The sequence below is a fragment of the Rhagoletis pomonella genome, unplaced genomic scaffold (assembly GCF_013731165.1).
Source record: "Rhagoletis pomonella isolate Grant_MI unplaced genomic scaffold, Rhpom_1.0 Rhpom_scaffold_00012, whole genome shotgun sequence".
NCBI classification, from domain to species: domain Eukaryota; kingdom Metazoa; phylum Arthropoda; class Insecta; order Diptera; family Tephritidae; genus Rhagoletis; species Rhagoletis pomonella.
This window is the reverse complement of record NW_023458566.1, coordinates 12,592,813-12,612,720: the sequence shown is the minus strand read 5'-3', so window position 1 is coordinate 12,612,720 and position 19,908 is coordinate 12,592,813. Positions and strand designations below refer to the sequence as shown.

The 19,908-nt window shown below is 35.3% G+C and overlaps 1 protein-coding gene across 1 annotated transcript in view; it reads left to right on the top strand.

Moving 5' to 3' along the window:
- The first annotated feature begins 7,222 nt into the window (after positions 1-7,222).
- Positions 7,223-19,908, top strand: part of LOC118747586 — an 84,865-nt gene continuing 72,179 nt past the window's right edge. Inside the window, exon 1 of the mRNA XM_036481638.1 lies at positions 7,223-8,649. Within this exon, the coding sequence (XP_036337531.1) occupies positions 7,223-8,649 (1,427 nt within the window). The remainder of the gene's footprint in view (positions 8,650-19,908) is intronic.

Below are 19,908 nucleotides of genomic sequence, written 5' to 3'. Positions count from 1 at the left end.
TAGGCAAATTTTGAGTCGTTCAAAACGAAAAAAATACAAATTTTTTTTTGTTTTTTTTTGGTACTTTTCGCAGTTATTTGTCAAAAATCGACGTCATGAATCGACGTAGACGACGAGTTACAAAGTGCCCTTTACAAAAATATATAATTTGTGCAGATTGCGCTCCGTAGCATCTACATTTCTAATCCGATTTTCATTATCTTTGGCTCAAAATTTATTGTAGTGATATATATTCTTTATCGAATTTTTAAAAAAAAGAAAAAAAAATATTCAAATGAAACTGCGTATTTGATTGAAAATCTAACTTTTTTCGACTTTGACGACAAAATGCAAATGGTAATGATAATTTTCATTGAAGTCGCCACAAGTTATATATTTTGGTAAGAGGCACATCCATACCCTTCGAGCTGTAAGTCGCTTACGTTGATTGGGAGATTTTTTCATGAGATATTGAAGAAAAGCTACGAAAAGTACCAAAAATCACTTTTTGAAAAAATCCATCCATTGTCCGATAATTTTAAAATAACGAATAAAATGCGGGACAAATGCAGGACACTTGGGAAAAATCAGTACATTTTCAGGTTTTTCAGATTTGAAAAACTACGCAGGACCGACCTTTGAAAAACAGTACGGCCCTGCAAAAAACAGAACGGATGGTCACCGTAGCTATGGCCGGCCATGTTTCTTCATCTATTTGTGTGTCCTTCCACTATGCATAGTGAGTGAGATGTTTTCAGCTACGCATTGAGACAAACAAAAGAAGAAGAAGAAGATGAACGAGAGGAGGAACATGCTGAAAAACATGAGTGCAAAAAAAAAGAAAACTCAACGCAAAAAAGGCAGCCGTAAACCAAAGTACGAAACGTAAGCAAAGTCTGGAACAACAACATTGGCGGGAACCATAGGATGGATGGCGAAAGTGCCAGCACTTTTTATGGCTTGCAAAAAAAAAAACAAAAAGCAGCGATTTTCCTTTGCCTTTCACCTGCTGGTTTTTATGGGGTATTGAAGCGTCACACCACAATTTTGTGAAATGATTTAATGCACAAACATACTTATGCCCATACATACATACATATGTATGCATTTACATGCAATATATCTCCAGCAGAACAATAGCAATGATGTTTTTTTGAAAGAAAAAAAAAACAGAAAAACGTAAATGTGTGATGGTTTTACTGTCGCATAGCTCGGCTCGTTGAATGCGAAACGAATCCGTAGCATATTTTTCAATTATGTGCCTTGTAAATGCCAGCATTGCAGTGCTTTTTTCCTGCGCTTTTAGCTTTTAGGCAGCCTTAGTTGGATGGCATTCGATTTGGAATTTTTTTCCATGGTTTTTTTTTGTTCTTTTATAATTTAAGACTTGAATTCAGTTATTACTAAATGTTTTTTGAAACTTATTCTATTTGAATCCTGCGCTAGCCTTGGTTCACGGGGGAAAGAGAGGAAGCTTCGGTGGGGCCAATCGTACTTTTTTGGTTTAAGTGCTCACTAAAGTGAGCAGCATTTCTTTAGTATAGCTTGGGCTGCCAGCAAACGTCTGTTGTTTTGTAGCAAGAGGCTCGCTTTTTAAATGAGCATCTCCAAAACTCTCCCAGCAATGGACTGTGCTATAAGTTTCGAACCCGTAAGGTAAAAAAACAGATCCAATTAATTTTCTCAAAGCTTTGACGACCCTCCACACGAGACAAGAACTACGCTATATGGGTATGACCTTAGAATATCCTGACCCTCCATTGAAAACTGCCTCTATCCAACGATGGGCGGATATGATTGATAGCAAAAAAAACTGCAGCGCTGCTATGAAATGGCGCAGAAATTTGGTGTAGTTGGGCGGGGCCTCGGCAGCTTGTATCCAGGTCCACCCCCGGTCGGTGGACGAATTGTCACAATATGCAAGAATCCTAAATACATTTGATGCAAAATTCAGAAATTTAAGTCTTCATGAAAACACCTCCGACAAAAGAGTATGGCTCATCGACTTTGCCTTAGAAGGAAACCTGGTAGCTAATTGTTAGTATACACTAGCATCGTAACATCCAGAGATATGTATATATATATATATATATATACATGAGATCCACGACAAAGAATGCCAAGATATTTATAACCCTTTATTCCGAGTAAGGAGCGATACTAGAAAATTCGAAGATATGCCTTCGTTTTCTGATCATTCCTATATGTATAGAGAGGAATATTCATTGAAGAGAAGTACAAGTAGAATTCGTACACCCAGGCGTGTTTGCGAAACACAGACGACCTAGCATACCAGCAAAAATATAACAGCCGGCCCTGCTACTGCTTTTAATGCTTTAAAGGGCTCACCCTTGCAGACCAGGAGATTTTACGAGGAAAATTGGGGAAGTTTGCAAGAATCTATTTGACAAAGGAATAAGAAAGATAAGAGAAGCCTATGACAAAGTTACAATGACCAAAAAGAAAGTTTGTCCAAGGCAACAAGTTTGTGCAAGGTTTTATCTAAGGTGCCATGGTACAGGGGCTAAATAGAACTGAACATGGGACGAGAACACAGAAAAGAGAAGTATCACTTTAGGTGTTTATCGCGGCATACTCTTAGGAATCTCTGAGCTGGAGCAGGGGGCGGAAGCCAAAGAATTGGATATGACTGGGGATGGTTAAGTAGATAAATAACTGCTCGTAATTTATTTACCTGGCATAGATAGATGGAAGATCAGATACTTCCATTATTTCGCATCAAATCTAAGGCATATGGTCAGCTCTGTGGGTTTCATTGCGCAAATAACATTCGATTTTTTCCTATGGTCTAAATAAAAAATGTTGTTTGCAGTAGGTCTTCTGAGTAGAATCGTCTCTATTAGCCTCTTTAGTGCAGTCAGAGAAATGGAGGTTGATGATTAGGTTAAGCAATTTATTGCCAGCTGATGTCCGTTCGGTAACCAGAGTTTTCGGTAAAACTTTTCTAAGTCGATTGCCATAAAATGTTTCTTAAATCCTACCGCATAGTTCCCTACTGGGAAAAACTGAAAACTATTTATAGGTGTCTACATACATACCTATGTATTCGCATACAAATACTTTTCCAATGGCGGTATAGGCAAATATTTATCTAATTGTTTTGGACGCCGACTTTCGGTCTGAAACAGTTGCAAATGATTTGCCATTGTGAACAGTGACCCTTATTAAAAGCTGTAGAGACAAAGGCGAGCCCACCCAACTACTGCCATATATATCCATAAGCTTACCTTGCCTGGGGTTTCAAAGCTTTATTCTGTGAATAATACACATCTAGCATAAATAAATAAGTTGTTTAGTAAAAGTGTATGCTAAAAAAATATATTTCGCTCGCAAATAAATAATGATAGATTAAATTGATAGATTAGATAGTGTGTGAAGTAGTTAGAATCATATTTTTGAAGAAAGATTTTTTGACCCCAGAATGAGTAAAAAATTTTGGGAAACTTGAAACACTATTAATAATTTATTCTACAAGGCGTAAACTTTACAGACGCGAAATAAACATTTTTTGTACATGTAAACATTTATGTATATAAATATATATATATGTGTATAAGTACGTAAAATGCCTGACGAGGTCAGTTGAAGCAAAGAACATTTGTACGTACATATGCATGTACTTTGCATCATTTACTTACATATATTCTAACAAAAATTGCGAATTTCAACTGCATAATCAGTTCCACATTTAACCCCATTTTGTGTGTAATTTACAATACAAAATACATGGACAGCCGGAACATACACCAATGAAAATATGAACATACATGTGTCTAATGTGCTGTATGTTTGTCATTTAGAATACACACTACTTAGCAGTATACTCGTACAAATGTATTCCAATCTAAGCACAGCCTCACCAGTTCTAGCACAAGCGAACAGTTTTAAAGTTGTCTTTGCTGAAGGCGTAATTTAACATTTCACTTGAACGAAATTGAGCAAGTGGAGCAGGAAATATTTACGCAGCTGGAGGTGCGTTTACGACAGAAGTACGCAAGCTGAAAAAGGCATAGAGGAGAAATTGGCAAAAGAAAGCCAAAAAAAAATAAAAAAATAAATGCAACCAAAAACATAGCAGGCACCAAAATGCGCATATGTGTTGTATTTGTGAAAAATAAACCCGTGAATCTATCTTTGAATTGCAGCGAAACAAAAATACAGAAATTTGTTCGCCTATTTAAAACTCCAGAGTGGACATGTATGTATTAGTAATAACTAAAGAAACTGGAGCAGATACTCAAGAGCAACGAGCGGACAAAATAAAAAGTTTCTATTTTAACTGGACTAAAGGCCGAATTCACAGTGCACAACTAAACCAGTGTCAACTTAATCGCAAACAATAGTTAAATTGCCTACGCACTGTGAATTCGGCCTTAAATGTTCATGTTGATAGATAACTCATACGCCATGGCATGCGACTATTTTAGGCTGGCTGACTTTTTATCATACTTGAGTGCACTATTACAATACCAGTATTTCAAAGCTCAAAGCCAAAATCAATCAATGTAGGAAGGGGACTAAAATATCTAAAGTTTTAAACTGACTCCTCCAACAGAACTTAACATACTATATTTTGCGAGAAGTTGATTTAATGAAGAATACGGCACATCTAATCGATCGAAAAATGGGAAGAAATTTATGTAAAAGATGAAGAAATGTATGCGCAATATTACAAGTATATATAGGGGTAACAGAAACGGTAACGATACAATTGCAGTCGTATTGAGTAATCTTATCTCATTCCACTGTGGTGCAGTGGTTAACAGTGCATGCTACCGTTCCGCAGGGCCTGGGCTCTAGCGCGGTTCTAACCAACATCAAAAAATAAAAATCAAAAAAATTTTTTCTAAAGCGGTCGCTCCTCGGCAGGAAATGGTAATGCAGTTGCCGTTTGAAGTCGGCGTAAAACACACATCCAATCCTAGCTCGATGGAGTAGCTATGGGAAATAATCTTTCGCTGAATTTTTTCCAAGAAGCCAAAGTTGGCTGCCAATCATATCTAGGAAAATTTGGAGGAAAGAAGAGATGAAAACGAATATATTAAGTTGTGTGAAATTCCTCTAATTATATGCAAATAATTAAAAAAATATAACACTAACAAAATTGAAAAAAAAAACTTTTCTCTCTCAACCTTTAATAAAATTAAATTCAACACGCAATATTTAATTTAAAGAGCAACGAAATTGAACGCAAAATCATTAAAAAGGCTAAATTATGAGTACTTAAAAATTGGCAAACAGCAAAGTGTTGTTTTATTTTCTTTACTCGTTTTGTGCTTTGTCCGAATTTGCAGCAGTGACAAGCGTTGCAGAAGCTGTTTTGCGCCTGCAGGTCCATTGGGGTTACGTGCGCAATACTCGAGTGCACAAAAAAAAAAAAAACAAAACAGCAACCAAAAACAAAGCGGCAATAAAACATAAACCGAAATGGGAAAATTGGCAACAATAGCAATGCAAAACCCGTAATGTAATGTACTTTGTCGTGTATGAAAACGTAAAAAAAAAAGTTTTTATCTTTTTAGGTCAAATTCAGCTAAAATTTGTGTGAATAGCGGAGCGACTATTTCTCGTTGCTGCTGCCAGTCCTCTTTTATTACAACCCTACTACGGCTGGTGATGATGCTGTGTGGTGAAACATATGTACACATAAATTTGTACGCTGTTGTAGTTAACATAGTTGCTGTCCTTTTTTTGTATTTGTAATTGTAATTGTCGTTTTTTTTGTTGTTGGCGCTAGTTTACAATGACCACTTAATTTGTCCTTCAATTATACATATATATGTATGTATGTATGTTTGTTTGAATACTGATGTAGTTCCACAGCATTGCATTTCTAAATACTGTTCCGAATTTGCACTAAAACTCGCTCAAAAAAAAAAAAAAATTTTAGTTGTCTTTCGGCGGGTGTGGCTGGAGCAGCGTCGTCCGCCACTGGTGGCAGCTGGCAGTGAACACAACTCTTTGGAGCATTTTAACGCGAGTCTGTATGTGTGTAATAAACAGTTTGGGCCACGCCACACCACGCCAACAAAAAGTAATTAATAAACTTTGTTTGCATAATTGAACCGCAGCTCTATCCGCGACTGTTGGTTCTACATACTTTGGCTGCTTCTTCTATTGGCCAACCAACCGCTGCTGATGATAGAGACAGCAGCGTAGTTTTTGTTTAGGTGGCTGCTCTTCGAAATTATGAGTGAACAAAGTCAACAAAAGTGAACTCAACTTTAACCGCATTTAAATGACACAAAATTTCAAAACTTTATTGGAAATGAGAAGAAGAGTAAATTTGAGATGAAATTCAAATAAAAGCACCGAAATTATTAAATTTGTGGCACAATTGTGTCTTACTGAAATAGTAAAAAAAAAAGAATATTCTGCTTATCTTTGAAATGTTATTAATTCCAATAAAAAGATTTTAAATAAACAATTTTTATATCATACATATATGTATAAAAATTGATTTATACATTTCTCCCGGTTTTTTTCCATACGACATGCCAGCGATGGACGAAGTTATATTTAATAAATACTTACTTTATATGAAACTGAAATCCTGAAAGCAGAAAGTTTCCCGAAAAAATTCCGATATATAATATGAGGAATCCGAAAAAATAAGGATAACCCCTGAAAAAAAAATTCTGAATAATATCGAAAAGTAAAATGCCAAACATTCTGAAAAAAAATCTGAACAATTTAATATTTAGAAAATCCGTCATCCCTTGTCAAATTTGGTTTGGAGACAAACCGGTTTCGGCGTTGTGCCATCTTCAGTGTCATTTTTCGTTCTGCATAATTTTTGTTGGTTGCTCGTATTTATACTCCTTGTTAACTACCTCTTTCTTTTGTTAGGTACGTCTTTTTAGTTTTGCAGTGTTTGCGGTACTCAATAGGTATTAATAAACAGTGTATTGCTATGAATATTATACCAAAGTACGCACAAATGAAACCGAAATCAAAAACAGCAGCGAGTCAGAAAATTGTTAGGAGAGCCGAGAACAACTACATCTAATGTGAATCAAAAAACTTGCACGCCAAAAAGCAACATACAAATGCGGAGCTATTGGCCGTCCACCTACAGTTAGCGGAGCATCTGCCAATCCAAACTTTGCTGGAAATAATAGAGAAAATAAAAGCCAATAATAAAAAACTCATGAAGAAGAAGTATGAAAGGTTGAACAAGAAATTCGTTAACTTGAGGGCGAAGCAAAGCAACCACAAAATCATGAAAGATGCAGAACAGAAATTCCACTCCCGATTTGTAAACTTGACGGAGGTTTACATCAATGAGCAAGAAGCAGAACTATTAAAAAAAGGCCTCAAACACAACATTGAAAGTTACAACCAAAAGAGGGAACTTGAACAAGCTATCGTGGATACTGAAGTTATTATATCACGGCTTCCAACTGAAGAACAGGAGCACGCCAGACACATATGTCGGCACATAATTGAAAAAGACATAAATGCCAAGAAAACTAGGAAGCAGAAGAACGAAAACCAAACCATAAAAGGGCTCAAAGAAAAGATAAGGGCAAATAATGTTATAACTACAAAAGCAGACAAAGGCAATACCACCGTATTAATTGATAAAAAAGATTACATAGAGAAAACTGAAAGTCTAATAACTGAAATAGGGTGCAATAAATTGGGAAAAGATCCCACTGAAGAATACCAAGCAGCAATAAAGAATACCATAAAGAAAAGCACAACCATAATAAAGGATAATCTACCATATAGACTAACACTTATGAACCCGAGTGTCCCTCCGTTGATTGCCTTGCCGAGGACACACAAACCAGGCACCCCGATGAGACCTATCATTAATTACAAGTCTGCTCCCGGATACAGACTCTCCAAGCACCTAAAGACGCTGCTGGGGGATAGTCTGGATCTACGCAATAAATATACTATTACAAATACAACGGAACTAATCGAGAAGATGAAATCGTTGAAGATCAACGAAAACACTAAATTCGTATCATTCGACATCAAGGACCTTTACCCATCGATACCAACAATAGAAACCATAAAGACCGTACAAGAAATACTGATGGGAAAAATGAAAAGAGAAGCTGTCACGGAAATAATAAACGCGTTGAAGGTCACATTAAAACAAAACTACTTCCGGTTCAACAATAAGATATATAAACTGATTAACGGGTTAGGAATGGGCAATCCGACGTCAGCAATACTCATGGAAGTATTCATGCAAACACTGGAGGAGAAATATATGAAAAACCTATCGACCAACCTAGGAGTAAAATTCTACGCGAGATATGTCGATGATGTAATATGTCTAATAGAGGGAAACAAAGAGAAACAGATACTAGACTATCTCAACAAACAACACCAAAATATAAAATTCACCATGGAAACGGAAGAGGAAAGGAAGATTAACTATCTGGATTTAACAATTAAAATAAACGATACCACGAACAAGATAGAGTTCGAAATATACAGAAAACCAACAGCCACAGACACAATTATACACAATAGCTCAAACCACCCACAGCAACACAAAAATGCAGCATTTAAACAACTAATAACGAGGCTTGAAAGGACCCCTCTAACAGAAGAATGCTACAAGAAGGAACTGGATACAATATATGCCATTGCGGAAAATAACGGATATAGGAGAGGCCTGGTGGAGAAGTTAAGAAAGGACACAAAATCGAAAAAGACTAGCAAAGAGAAAAACAATAAAAAAACTTGGGCAGCTCTAACTTACACAGGAAAGACATCTTACAAACTTGCCAAATTCTTTCATAAGTACGACATTCAGACATCATTTAAAACAAGGAACACAGTCGGAAATATATTGAAAGAGAAAATAAGCGAGGAAGACCCGCTAGATAAACAGGGTGTTTACAAGTTAACCTGTGAGTGCCGACACAGTTACATAGGACAAACAGGGCGAAATATAAGAACAAGGTATCGAGAACACATAAGGGATTATAATAAGAAAAAACGAAAACCAGAGGCTGCAATAGAATCGAACTTCGCGAATCACATGATCAAAAATAAATGCACACCAATGAAGATTGGACAAACAACAGAACTTCTCCATGTACAACATAAAGGACAAAGATTGAATATATTAGAAAATATGGAAATATATAAACAGAAGACCTTCAAAGGACAAATAATAAATGAGCAAATAAATACTGCATCGGACGTACTGTTTGAACCTCTAAAACTACTGTACAAGAAGAAGAATGACAACAAGAAAATATTAAGGACAGATATGGAAGGGAATACACCGACTGCAAAAACAAAGGGGGTAAAAATCACGGACTTCTACTTGCCGTCAAAAACGAGCCAAAACAATTCATCTACCTATTGAGTACCGCAAACACTGCAAAACTAAAAAGACGTACCTAACAAAAGAAAGAGGTAGTTAACAAGGAGTATAAATACGAGCAACCAACAAAAATTATGCAGAACGAAAAATGACACTGAAGATGGCACAACGCCGAAACCGGTTTGTCTCCAAACCAAATTTGACAAGGGATGACGGAAATTCGTTCCATAATACATCATACACCCACCCTGTCGGAAACAACAACAACCAAATAGGAAAAATTTAGAAAATCTACTAAATACCAGGTAGAGTTCCTAGCGAATAGTTAGCAAATCAACACGTTGTCTGCAGTCATATCTAATCAATGGAAGCAAATAATCTTTAAAAAATTATTTTTTATTATTATATGTAAATAACTAAAAGACTAAAAATATAGACGTAGTCCGCCTATTGCTTTTATTTAAATGGTATATAACCTTATTTTGTGTAAACTTGTATTACAGGTGCTATATACGTCGTAATAAAAATTTGAGAAAAAAAATCAAAATAAAAAATACTTTTTTTTTATAAAAAAATTTTTTAAACAAAAAAATTACAAGTCGATTTTTAAAAAATTGGTATCGTTGTAAAGACGATTGAACCCCCTTTTTCTGGTATGCATATTTGTATACTTCGTATATAAAAATTTGGGAAAAAACACTTAAAATCAAAAAAATACATTTTACTATAAATAAAATATTTTAAACAAAAAAAAAATTACGAACCGATTTTTAAGACGATACTAATGTTGTAAAGGATACCAAAAAACTTATACTTTCTTAAATCCAAAAATTTCTCTTTATATACACAAAAAAAAATATTTAATTGAAAACATTTTTTTCCTCTATATAAACTTCAAATTATTTTAAAAGTTAAATAAAACATTACAATGTGTGTTTCAATCAATGCTTTTGATAGGGATTTGTAACCTAAGTACATATAGGAGGGTTGCCATCTGTTTAAAGAATCAAACTCAACTTGAATTAAACCTATGAGGTAACTGAAACATGTATCACGTGGGTGATGTGGATGTCAGACAAAAGAGGTTAAAGGCGTTGTTTCAAATAACTAGAAGAGAACTGCCATCTGTTTGAAAAGTCCAATTTAATTAAAATTTACACAAGTTATATAAAAATTATAAATAATGGGTGTCAATTGAAAGAGTGTTAAGAAGTCTTTAGTTTCAACACTTAAAATACTTTTAAAGAGGTTTGCCACCTTGTGAATGAATTATTAAAAGACACTACATAATTTATCAGTTAATTCAAATATTTGTGACAATGTTAGGCAAAATGCATTTGAGGGGAACTTATTTTAAATATATTTATGAAAAGGGTTGCCACTTGTTTGGAAAGTTGAATTTCGATATTTTATCGGGTGAAATTCGCGTTTTGTTCAAACTCCAAGTTGTTGCCATGGCTACTGGTAATCAATGTGTAAAATCATTTTTTTTCTTCAGTGGTTTTTTGACGAGTTGTAGGAGCAAATTTCAGCCCTTTTTTCTTCGTCACAAGTTTTCTTAAAATTCCTATCTCATGTCACACTTATGATAGAGAATAAAAAATTGTTGACCTATTAGAAGTTTTTCAATGCTTTTTGGTGTATTCAATATGTCAATATTTGAAATCCGGAAAAAAGTGCACTCACTTAATTGCAATTTACTTTGGTTATAGTTGGCCAATCTTAAATTTATTTCTGTACTAGCAAAAGGCTATTTAATTTTCTATCAACTGGATAAGCAAACTGCATTGATTTATTGGTATGTTTGCATAATTTGTAACAAAAGTTCCAAAAAAGTTTTCTTTGAGTACAAACAAGTGAATAGGACAGGGAGAATAAGGCTATTAAACCTCCCCCTTCTAGCGATGGGCCCAATATATTTATATTTTTGGATTAGCAGACGATAAATTTTTGTTCTACCAACTGTCAATTCTATTCGGTGACCTTTCTTACAAGTTTGCAAGGTATCACATAGATAATATTCTACACTTTCGGCGTAAATCATTCGAGGAGTGGCTTGTAGTAATCAATTTTACATCTCGATTTAGTAGTCGCGACAGTCAGAAGAGAGAGCTAGATCATCCTTTGTCAAATTAAGATCAGACGAAAATACGAATACAGAAACATACTACAGATCCAAATCAGATTCACTGCCGTAAAAAGTTTCTATGATTTTATGAGCACAGAAAAATTATTGGTAATTTTGTGATAAAGAGCTAGAAGTCTAAGCATTTTAACCAACAATTTTTGGTCGCTTTGTTATTATAATTCTCTCCTTTATGTTAAGCACAGCCTAGTCAAGTTTACGCACTTATAGCTTCCAGAGAAGAAAGTTGTATTTACATTTCTGTTGAGGTGTACCCCACCGAATTGCTTTAACAATTTGTAAATATTTACAGAAACTCAACAAAAGTTGTGTTACATTAAATATTTAATAACATTTTCGAAATTCGTTTTTATTTTTCTTTTTTAATACTTGAAAAGGATATAAAAGCAACTTAAAATTCATCTAGCAAAGTCACAGGCTATATACTCCCGCCTTTTGTCTAGTTGGTCTTCAATGCTGAAAGTGGTTGACGATGTGCTTCGCATCCGAATTGACACAATAAAGTTAGGTTGAATAAAACGCCCATACACTGTAACAATCTTACGCACGCACAATCTTTAAAGCCAGTATGGAGGAGTGTGTGTTTTAGGGTGGTCCTAAAAATATTAACATCTAAATGTTGTATGGAGGTGTTCCATTCTATTTTTTTACGTACAAAATAACGACAGCCGCGGACATTACAAAATTTTTAACAAATTTTTAAGCGTCGCTATATCGAAGAACTTCTGATTTGAAATTTTACATTTTATTGAAACGTATGCATATAAATTCATACACTCGCTGAGTTTTAGCTGGACATAGTTAAAATTTTGTCAGATTTTTGCGATAAAAAAAAATCAATTTCCACACATTAATTTTTTTGTTTGAATTTTATAATTTTCATGTATGACTTAATTTTTTATGTAGAACAAAATAAAAGCGCATACTATGACGTTGTCTTTTTTAGGACCACCCTAACATATATGTATGCACTCATATTTAAGTTGAAATAACATGTACATATGTAAGCCAGAAGATGCGTGCAACTTGGTTTGGGTAACTTGGCACAGCTTTGTCGATAGTAAATAAATATACTACGTATTTACTCACGAATGTATGTACCTATATGTATGTAAGTAGATATGTATGTATAAAAACGAACATAGCTTGTTTAGTTAGTATACCGACCTACATAGTTACATGTGGCATATATTATGGTATATATGTATATGTATGTAAATTTGTATATGCAGCGTAAATAGTTATAAAACGCATTTGTTATTGGGATGTTTACTTTCTGTACGCTGCCTGTTCACTATATAAGTTGTACTGACACGTGCCCGTTAAAGTGCAACAACAACAGAAAATATTGTTATACCGTTTAAAATAACTTGAGAAAATTTTTAAGAGGTTTTAATAAATCCCCTAAAAATTTTTCAAAAAAGTAACCCGCCAAGCAGCCATCAAGGCTCTTGGCTCTCTGATGGTTCGTTCGAGAACGGTGAAAGATTGCTTTACCACCCCTATCTACGACATTGGATTACTATTCTATTAAGCTTATTTGGGTTCCAGGTCACACTGAAATCGCTGGAAATTGAATGACCGATGAGCTGGCAAAACATGGAACCCTCGAGGAACTGCTGCCGGGCAGTGCTGGAATGGGTGCTACCCTGACAGCATGCGGTCTACTGCTGGGTGAAGACTTTAGAATGCTAGGCGACAAAATCCTGCTGGCCACGTGTTGGGCAGGGGCGGTCCAGGGAGCTCTTGGGTCTAAGCAAGGTCAACCTCTCGCTACTGGTGGGAGTTTTAACTGATCATTCCGAAGTAAGTATGCGGTAAGGCTCAACATCATCGATGACCCCTGATGATGATACCAGCTGCATGGAGGACGATAAGGTGGAATCATCTCAACACCTGCTGGTCTGGTGTCCTGCTTTTGTTAACCTAGGGTTTAAGCACCTTGTGTCGCACTTTTTCCACACTTTGTATGAACTTTCGGAAATTAAGATCAGTATTTTCAGAAGCTTCGTGGTGAGCACAAAGCGTCTTTCTTATAACAAGCCGTTGGTGTCAACGCTCTGTGCGTTCCCCCTCCCTCTTCGCCTTTGTCATCCTCTTTCTTCCTGCTTTACTATGTTTCTTTTTCCTTGCCTTCATTAAGGGCATCACAATGGACAACTTTATCGTTGGCGAAGTGTGCATTCACTCACAGAGGCGGCAATCTAAGCTAATCCATCTTCAAAAAAAAAAAAAACAAAAGAATCATTCAACTCAAAATTATTTTATTGTCCAGACGCTTGTCCCGTCTTCCCAACAATCCCCCACGATAAGCTCGGAATCTTCGTAATTTCGACTAGGACAATCTATCCCTTCTAAAATTGACGAAAATGTTTTTATTGGCAAATGAAAAATATGAATCACCAGGTCTGGGACGCTCTATATTTTAGTCGTATTACCGACAAAAGTTAGGCCTTTTTTATTCGCAGAATCCGAATTCGTGATAAAAACATTTATGTCCCATTTAAGAAATGGACTTCCGGTCAGTTTAACCCACCGGTTGAAACCCGGAGTTGGTAATACAGCCAAAAGATAGAGCATCGTTTCCCCATTTAAAAACATTTTCCTACATTTTAGAAAGGGCGAGCGGCTGGTCTAAGTCATCCAGTATAGCGTACCCACAATTAATCTGAAAATTTTTTCGACTTCGCGATCGCTAGTAAAATTTGCTTCGTAATGTTTTTCAGAAAATTTTAACTCTGCATTTTTTAAAGAGTTTAAACGAACTTCTTTCAAAATAAAGGTTAAAACTACCCATTAAAGTACCAGTAAAGGAATTCCAAGGGTTTTCGAAAAACTGGCTCACGAAGTTTTACTTTCGTTATTTTAAATTTCGAATTTTATTGCAACTGTGTAAAATAGTAAAACAATCGATTTTAATAGTAAGTAATTTTAAGCTCAGCACTCAGTCAACACAACTTCCTACAGCGAATATTATTCGACTCATACCAAATCCATAATATCGGCCACTGACAGCCTCCTTGCCATACCCCGACCCGACATATTCCGAATTTGCGACATTTGCCGAATTGTGCCAAGGAGATTTACCAAACTGTGTGCATTTGGTTGTTAAATGCTCATCGTTTACAGCTCCCCAAGAAGAAGGCAACGATGTAGGTGTGTGAGCTAAGAAAAAAACCGGCAACAAAGTCTGCACAAACGACTTTATTTCGACACTCAGCGCATTTTTATGCTTTGTACGTTTTCGTGCTGATTTCTGCTGTAATTTTCGTGATTTTGTAACTATGTAATGTTTTTTCTTTTGTTGTTGTTTCTTCTTCCTTGCTTAAAGCGTGTCATCTTTGTGAATTTCGTTTCGGTTGCACCAGCAGCAAAATTTTGAAGTTGTTTTTGCTCAACTTATACAAGTGTGAATGCTTTTGCGCTATGGTTGCTATAAACATACGTACATACATATATACATACGCTGAACGTTGCCATATTTTTATTTTTTTTTTGTTCATAGCACGGCCGCCAAAGGAGCGAGGTGCGCTCATACAGAATTCGAAATGAACGCATGCAGGTTTAATGAATTAGGACACCAAATTTAATATGAATGAATGCAGAGCAAAAAAAAAAAAAAAAACTGAAGGCAAAAAATGAAAGGAAAGGTTTGTTAAACGAATTCAGTTTTCGGCTAAACGCATGAAAACACGGAGCTGGGTGGCGGGTGCGAGAATATGTGCGCGAAATGAATATTAAAAGGTTTAAAAAATTTATAAAATATGAAAACTTGTATTTGAGCAGAAAGAGGACGCTTTTGAAAAGGCAAGAAAGCATCAAATGCATTCTAATTTTTACTTGTTTAGTATAACAATGATCATAAATTCGATTTGTTATTCGTACTTGGCTGCAAACAGATATTTTTGTTCTACTCTTTTGTTCATGAAATCATTTAATATGAAAAAAAAAAACATACAATATGCAACTTTGAGAACCATTTTGCTAATTTGACTTCAACGAAATACATTTTACATATATGAATTTTGGTTTTTGAATTGCAATCCGCGGAGTAAAGGCTTTTTCAATTAGAGCAAATGGCTTGACATAGGCCTTTTCTTGGTTAGTTCTAGAGGCCGAGTGTAAAAATTCCAAATAACAATTACATACCGATATTTTTATTGAAGATCATTGTAATTTTTGTAATTTTTGATTTTTATTTTTTCGATAATTTTTTAACTGTTACTATGAACCGCTTTTCTATGACTGATTCAAATTCTTTATGATCTAAACTTCTAAATCCAAAATAATGGATAAATAATAAAAACCAAAAAATAGCGATTATACTTGTTCGAAAAAATAAAAATCATAAAACAACGGTTAAATTTGATCAGAAAAATGTAAATCAATTTTAATTTTATATATATAAAATTGGTGTGAAAAATGTATAGTTATTCATAAATTGAGAACGGTGTGGCCGATTTAGCTAACATTTTGTTTAGTTGTTCGTAATTGCCAGGGGAAGGTGTTTACGAAAGAAAATTTTGAGAAAAACCTCCGGGGAAGTCGGAAAATTGGCAAAATCTAAAATTAATTTTTTTGTATGGATTTTTGTGTGCAATTCCTTCGGAGTGGCATACGAATGGAAAAATAGAAAATTCTAAGTAGAAGACTCCCAAAAATCCGGAAGAACGCGAAAAATTTGAATTTTTTTCAAAGAAAGCTTGGAAAATTTCGGATAATTGTGAAATTCAATTCAATGGGTGCTGCTTTTTTGGAAAGGTGTTTAGAAGAAGGAGTGCACAAGGTTTTAATTTTTTCAATAGGTGGCGCAGGGATCGAGCTACGCTAAAAAAAAATGCATTTGGTTCGTTGAGGTGATCTCGCGAACGGCTGTACCGAATTTTTGAAATTTTGGATGCCTACTGCACATTTTCGATATATTAAGCGAACGTGGCATCAACCATACATATCGAATTTTTCATACCGTATATCTCTGAAAGTATTTGTGGTAGGGTCCTGGAAATTGGTATAGAGATTTTGGGACTAGTGGAAAAGGGACATGGCGGTTTCCAAACACATTGAAACTTTTACCTATCTGTAAAGATATACACCCAGAATACAGTGTTCTTTTTCTTTTTCATAATAAATTTTTGTGTTAATTTTTTATAGAATTATAGTTCATTTTGCATCAAATGGCACCAAAGTTTGAGTATGCAGTTTTGTAGCTCACTTAATTTCAGAATCATAAAGTGCAAGTTTTAAATGACTATAGGTTACCTTTAATTTTTGAGACTTTTTTTTTCGCTGATGTTGTTGCGCATTTTCGCCGCATAACGAATGCGTGATAGTTTTTTTGTATGGGAAAAAATGTCGAAGAGTGTCAGTATGTAAATGACCTTCCATTTTGATTTAAACGTCTTTTCAGTATTCTCTGAGGCTTTGCTTTGACATGTGATTATATGTCGGATGCTAACGAGTGGGATGTCCAAATAGTGTTTATGCTTCTATACCGCAACAAGAAATTAAAATTATTGTTCATAAGACCTTAATATGATTAAGAAAAACAGTTTATGTTTCCTTTAATTTATCTTGAAAATCTTTCTTACTGTTCTATATTTTTATTAGTTTACCCCGCACGACGCCGGAAGCTCTGCATCATGAAATATACCTTTGCAAAACATGGTGCGGACAGATGGCGCTGGAGTCGAGATATTTAAAGAATCCGTTTTTATCGTACGACCTGGATTAACGGACATTAACTTAATGCCCCCTTTCCGACACGTCAAGTCTTGAAAGCAATTTTTTTCGCCTTCTCTTTTGTGTTCTCTATTTTCTTTCATGCGCGTCAACTTTTGGTTCTTTAAATAGGCAGCAAACGAAGCATGGTTTAAAAGCAAGACTGGACGAGTCTGAAAGCTGACTATGATAAGAAATGCTTCTGCAAAAAATGGACCCAAAACATAGATGGCACTGGAATCAAGATATTTATTTAGATAATCCTTTACAAATTTACTTTTTATATGACTTAATAAAGCATTATCCTTTAAGTATGCATACAAAAGTATGCGCAAAATTGTTTAACCGCCACAGAACAGATATCTCACAGGTGGAAATAAGAACTCATAGCATATATAGCGAAAATAAATTCAAACTTCAACATGGAAAATGTTACTCATACGCTATGTAGGAGTATGTACGAGGACACCTATGTACGTTATGGCGTATGAGTAACATTGGGTGCAAACCAAAGCGTCTAAATACAAAGCATCAGTCTATTTTATTTCTAAACCTCAGCAGATTGTAATGCCAGATGTGCGCAACTACGCTTAGATGCTAGTTTCCCATTAGGTTGCGAAATTTATACTTTTTCTTCTAGAGCGGTTTTGAAATAGAATAGACTGATGCTTTGTATTTTGTCGTTTTGGAATGCAACCATAATCTCGTGCTATCATTTCATACAAAAAACATTACGCATAGATTTTTATCGTTAGTAGCTTGACTTTTTGGCAAAGGATCAGGCTTTAATAAAAATGCAAAAATACCAAAGATTTTTTTTCCATTTTCCTTTGGCTAAGTTTGCATTTTTGTCACAAAAATCACATTAAATTCACGTGTTTCGGCTTTTTATTACAACGCTTTTATCAACTTGAAATGTTGTGTGTCCAGAAACTTTCAATGTTGTGTGTCCGACACCATAAAAGCTTTGCTTTGAAAAGTTCCACTAAAAAAGCATAGTGCATAGGACGACAGCTGTAGTGAATAGGGCGAGGTAGATGACATCTAGATGTCGCCCTATGTACTACGTTTGCTACAGCGGAAATAGACGACACGCCATTTCTTTAAATAAAATTAATTGGTGCTCGTTTGTATGTACATACATACAATTTTAGCAAAAGTCATTATAAACAATCTATGAAATTGAAAATGAAAAGCGTGGGGCGCATGTAATACACTTGAATTGATATGAAAAGTAATATATGTATGTATGTATGTGGGTATATGAATAACGACCGCTTAAAATCGATTTCAAAGTTCTACTTTCGCTGTAGAAATTTTAGGTCTACGTTATGTAGTTTGACTATTGTCAATTAAATCGAATGCTTTGTATTGCATGCGCTCCACGTTTTTCATTTTCAATTTCATAGATTGTTTATAATGACTTTTGCTAAAATTTCAAAATCAAAAGTTATCAAAACAAATTCTATGGGACTGAGAAATATTATTTTCTACTTTTTAGTCCATTTATAAAAGCGTTGTATATTAAAAAGTTTTTTTTATATTGTTTATTTTTGTGTAATTTCAAGACTTGAGATTTTCCCTACAGTGTTAGTGCTTTTTAAAAAGTGCCAATAAAAAAGGGGCCTCAAGCTCAAATAGAATTTATAATTATTAAAAACATTTTTGCTGTATGCGAAAATACCAATCATATGATTTCTTTAAGAAAATCATACCCAACCAGAGCTGCCATCTTACAAAAGTACGAATTAATTTAATTGAAAACGCAAACTCGTAAATTTATTTGAAATTCACAGCTTTATGGGCTTAATTCGGAGCAAAGCGCATGGCGTGTGTATGTACATAACTACATACATACATACATACATACATGCAACTGTGTTCGGTGACCATTTTGCTGCCGCTGCATTTTTATGCTTCAATGGTGAATTTAATTGCTGCGGAAAGCAGTTGCCAAGAACCTGGTAATCCTGCCACTTTGCAGGTCAGCAATGTGGTTGGTGTCGAAATGCATAAAAGCGCAAATGTTCATTTGTTGTCGTTGTTGTTGTTGTCGTTGTTGAAGCAGTATTATTTTTGCCTTTTTATAGCTGTCGTTGCCATTTTTCCCAGCTATACATACACGCACACTCAACCTAGCACACTCCTTTATATGTCTGTATGTATGTATGTATGAACTTACTATATGCCTTTGAAATGCTTTGTGCTAACAGCCAACAGCGTTATTGTTGTCGTTGCCTTTGCTGTAGTCACACTTTCCTACCATTGCTGTTTTTTTGCTATTTTTTGTTTGTTATTGTTGTTGCAAAGTAGACAATTTCTGCTGATTTATGTTAAATAAGGGCGACTGCGAGGGGAGCTCTGCCGTAGAGGGGGGTGCCTATGAAAAGCGTTCCCATATGTGTGCTCAAATGTGCGCGTCGTTGAAAGCACAGTTGGTCAGTCAAGCGTGCAGTGAGTTGGTAGGTCAAAGCAGATGCTCTCCCCACTACCCAACTTTGCTTAAACGAAACCGAGCTGACCTAACGACCGATTGACCGAGCCACCGAGCGACCAGGCGACCAACCGAACATACAGCCGATTGTCAGCTCGACAATTGGTCCATGCAAGTCTCAGCTTCCATGCGTCGCTGCCTTCTCTGGCACTCTTCTATTGACTTGTATTGTACAATTGGGTTTGTGGTAGTTGTCGTCGTTTGTCGCTGTCATCAGCAGTGGGTTTAGTTTTAGTAACCTTTTTCGTTTTT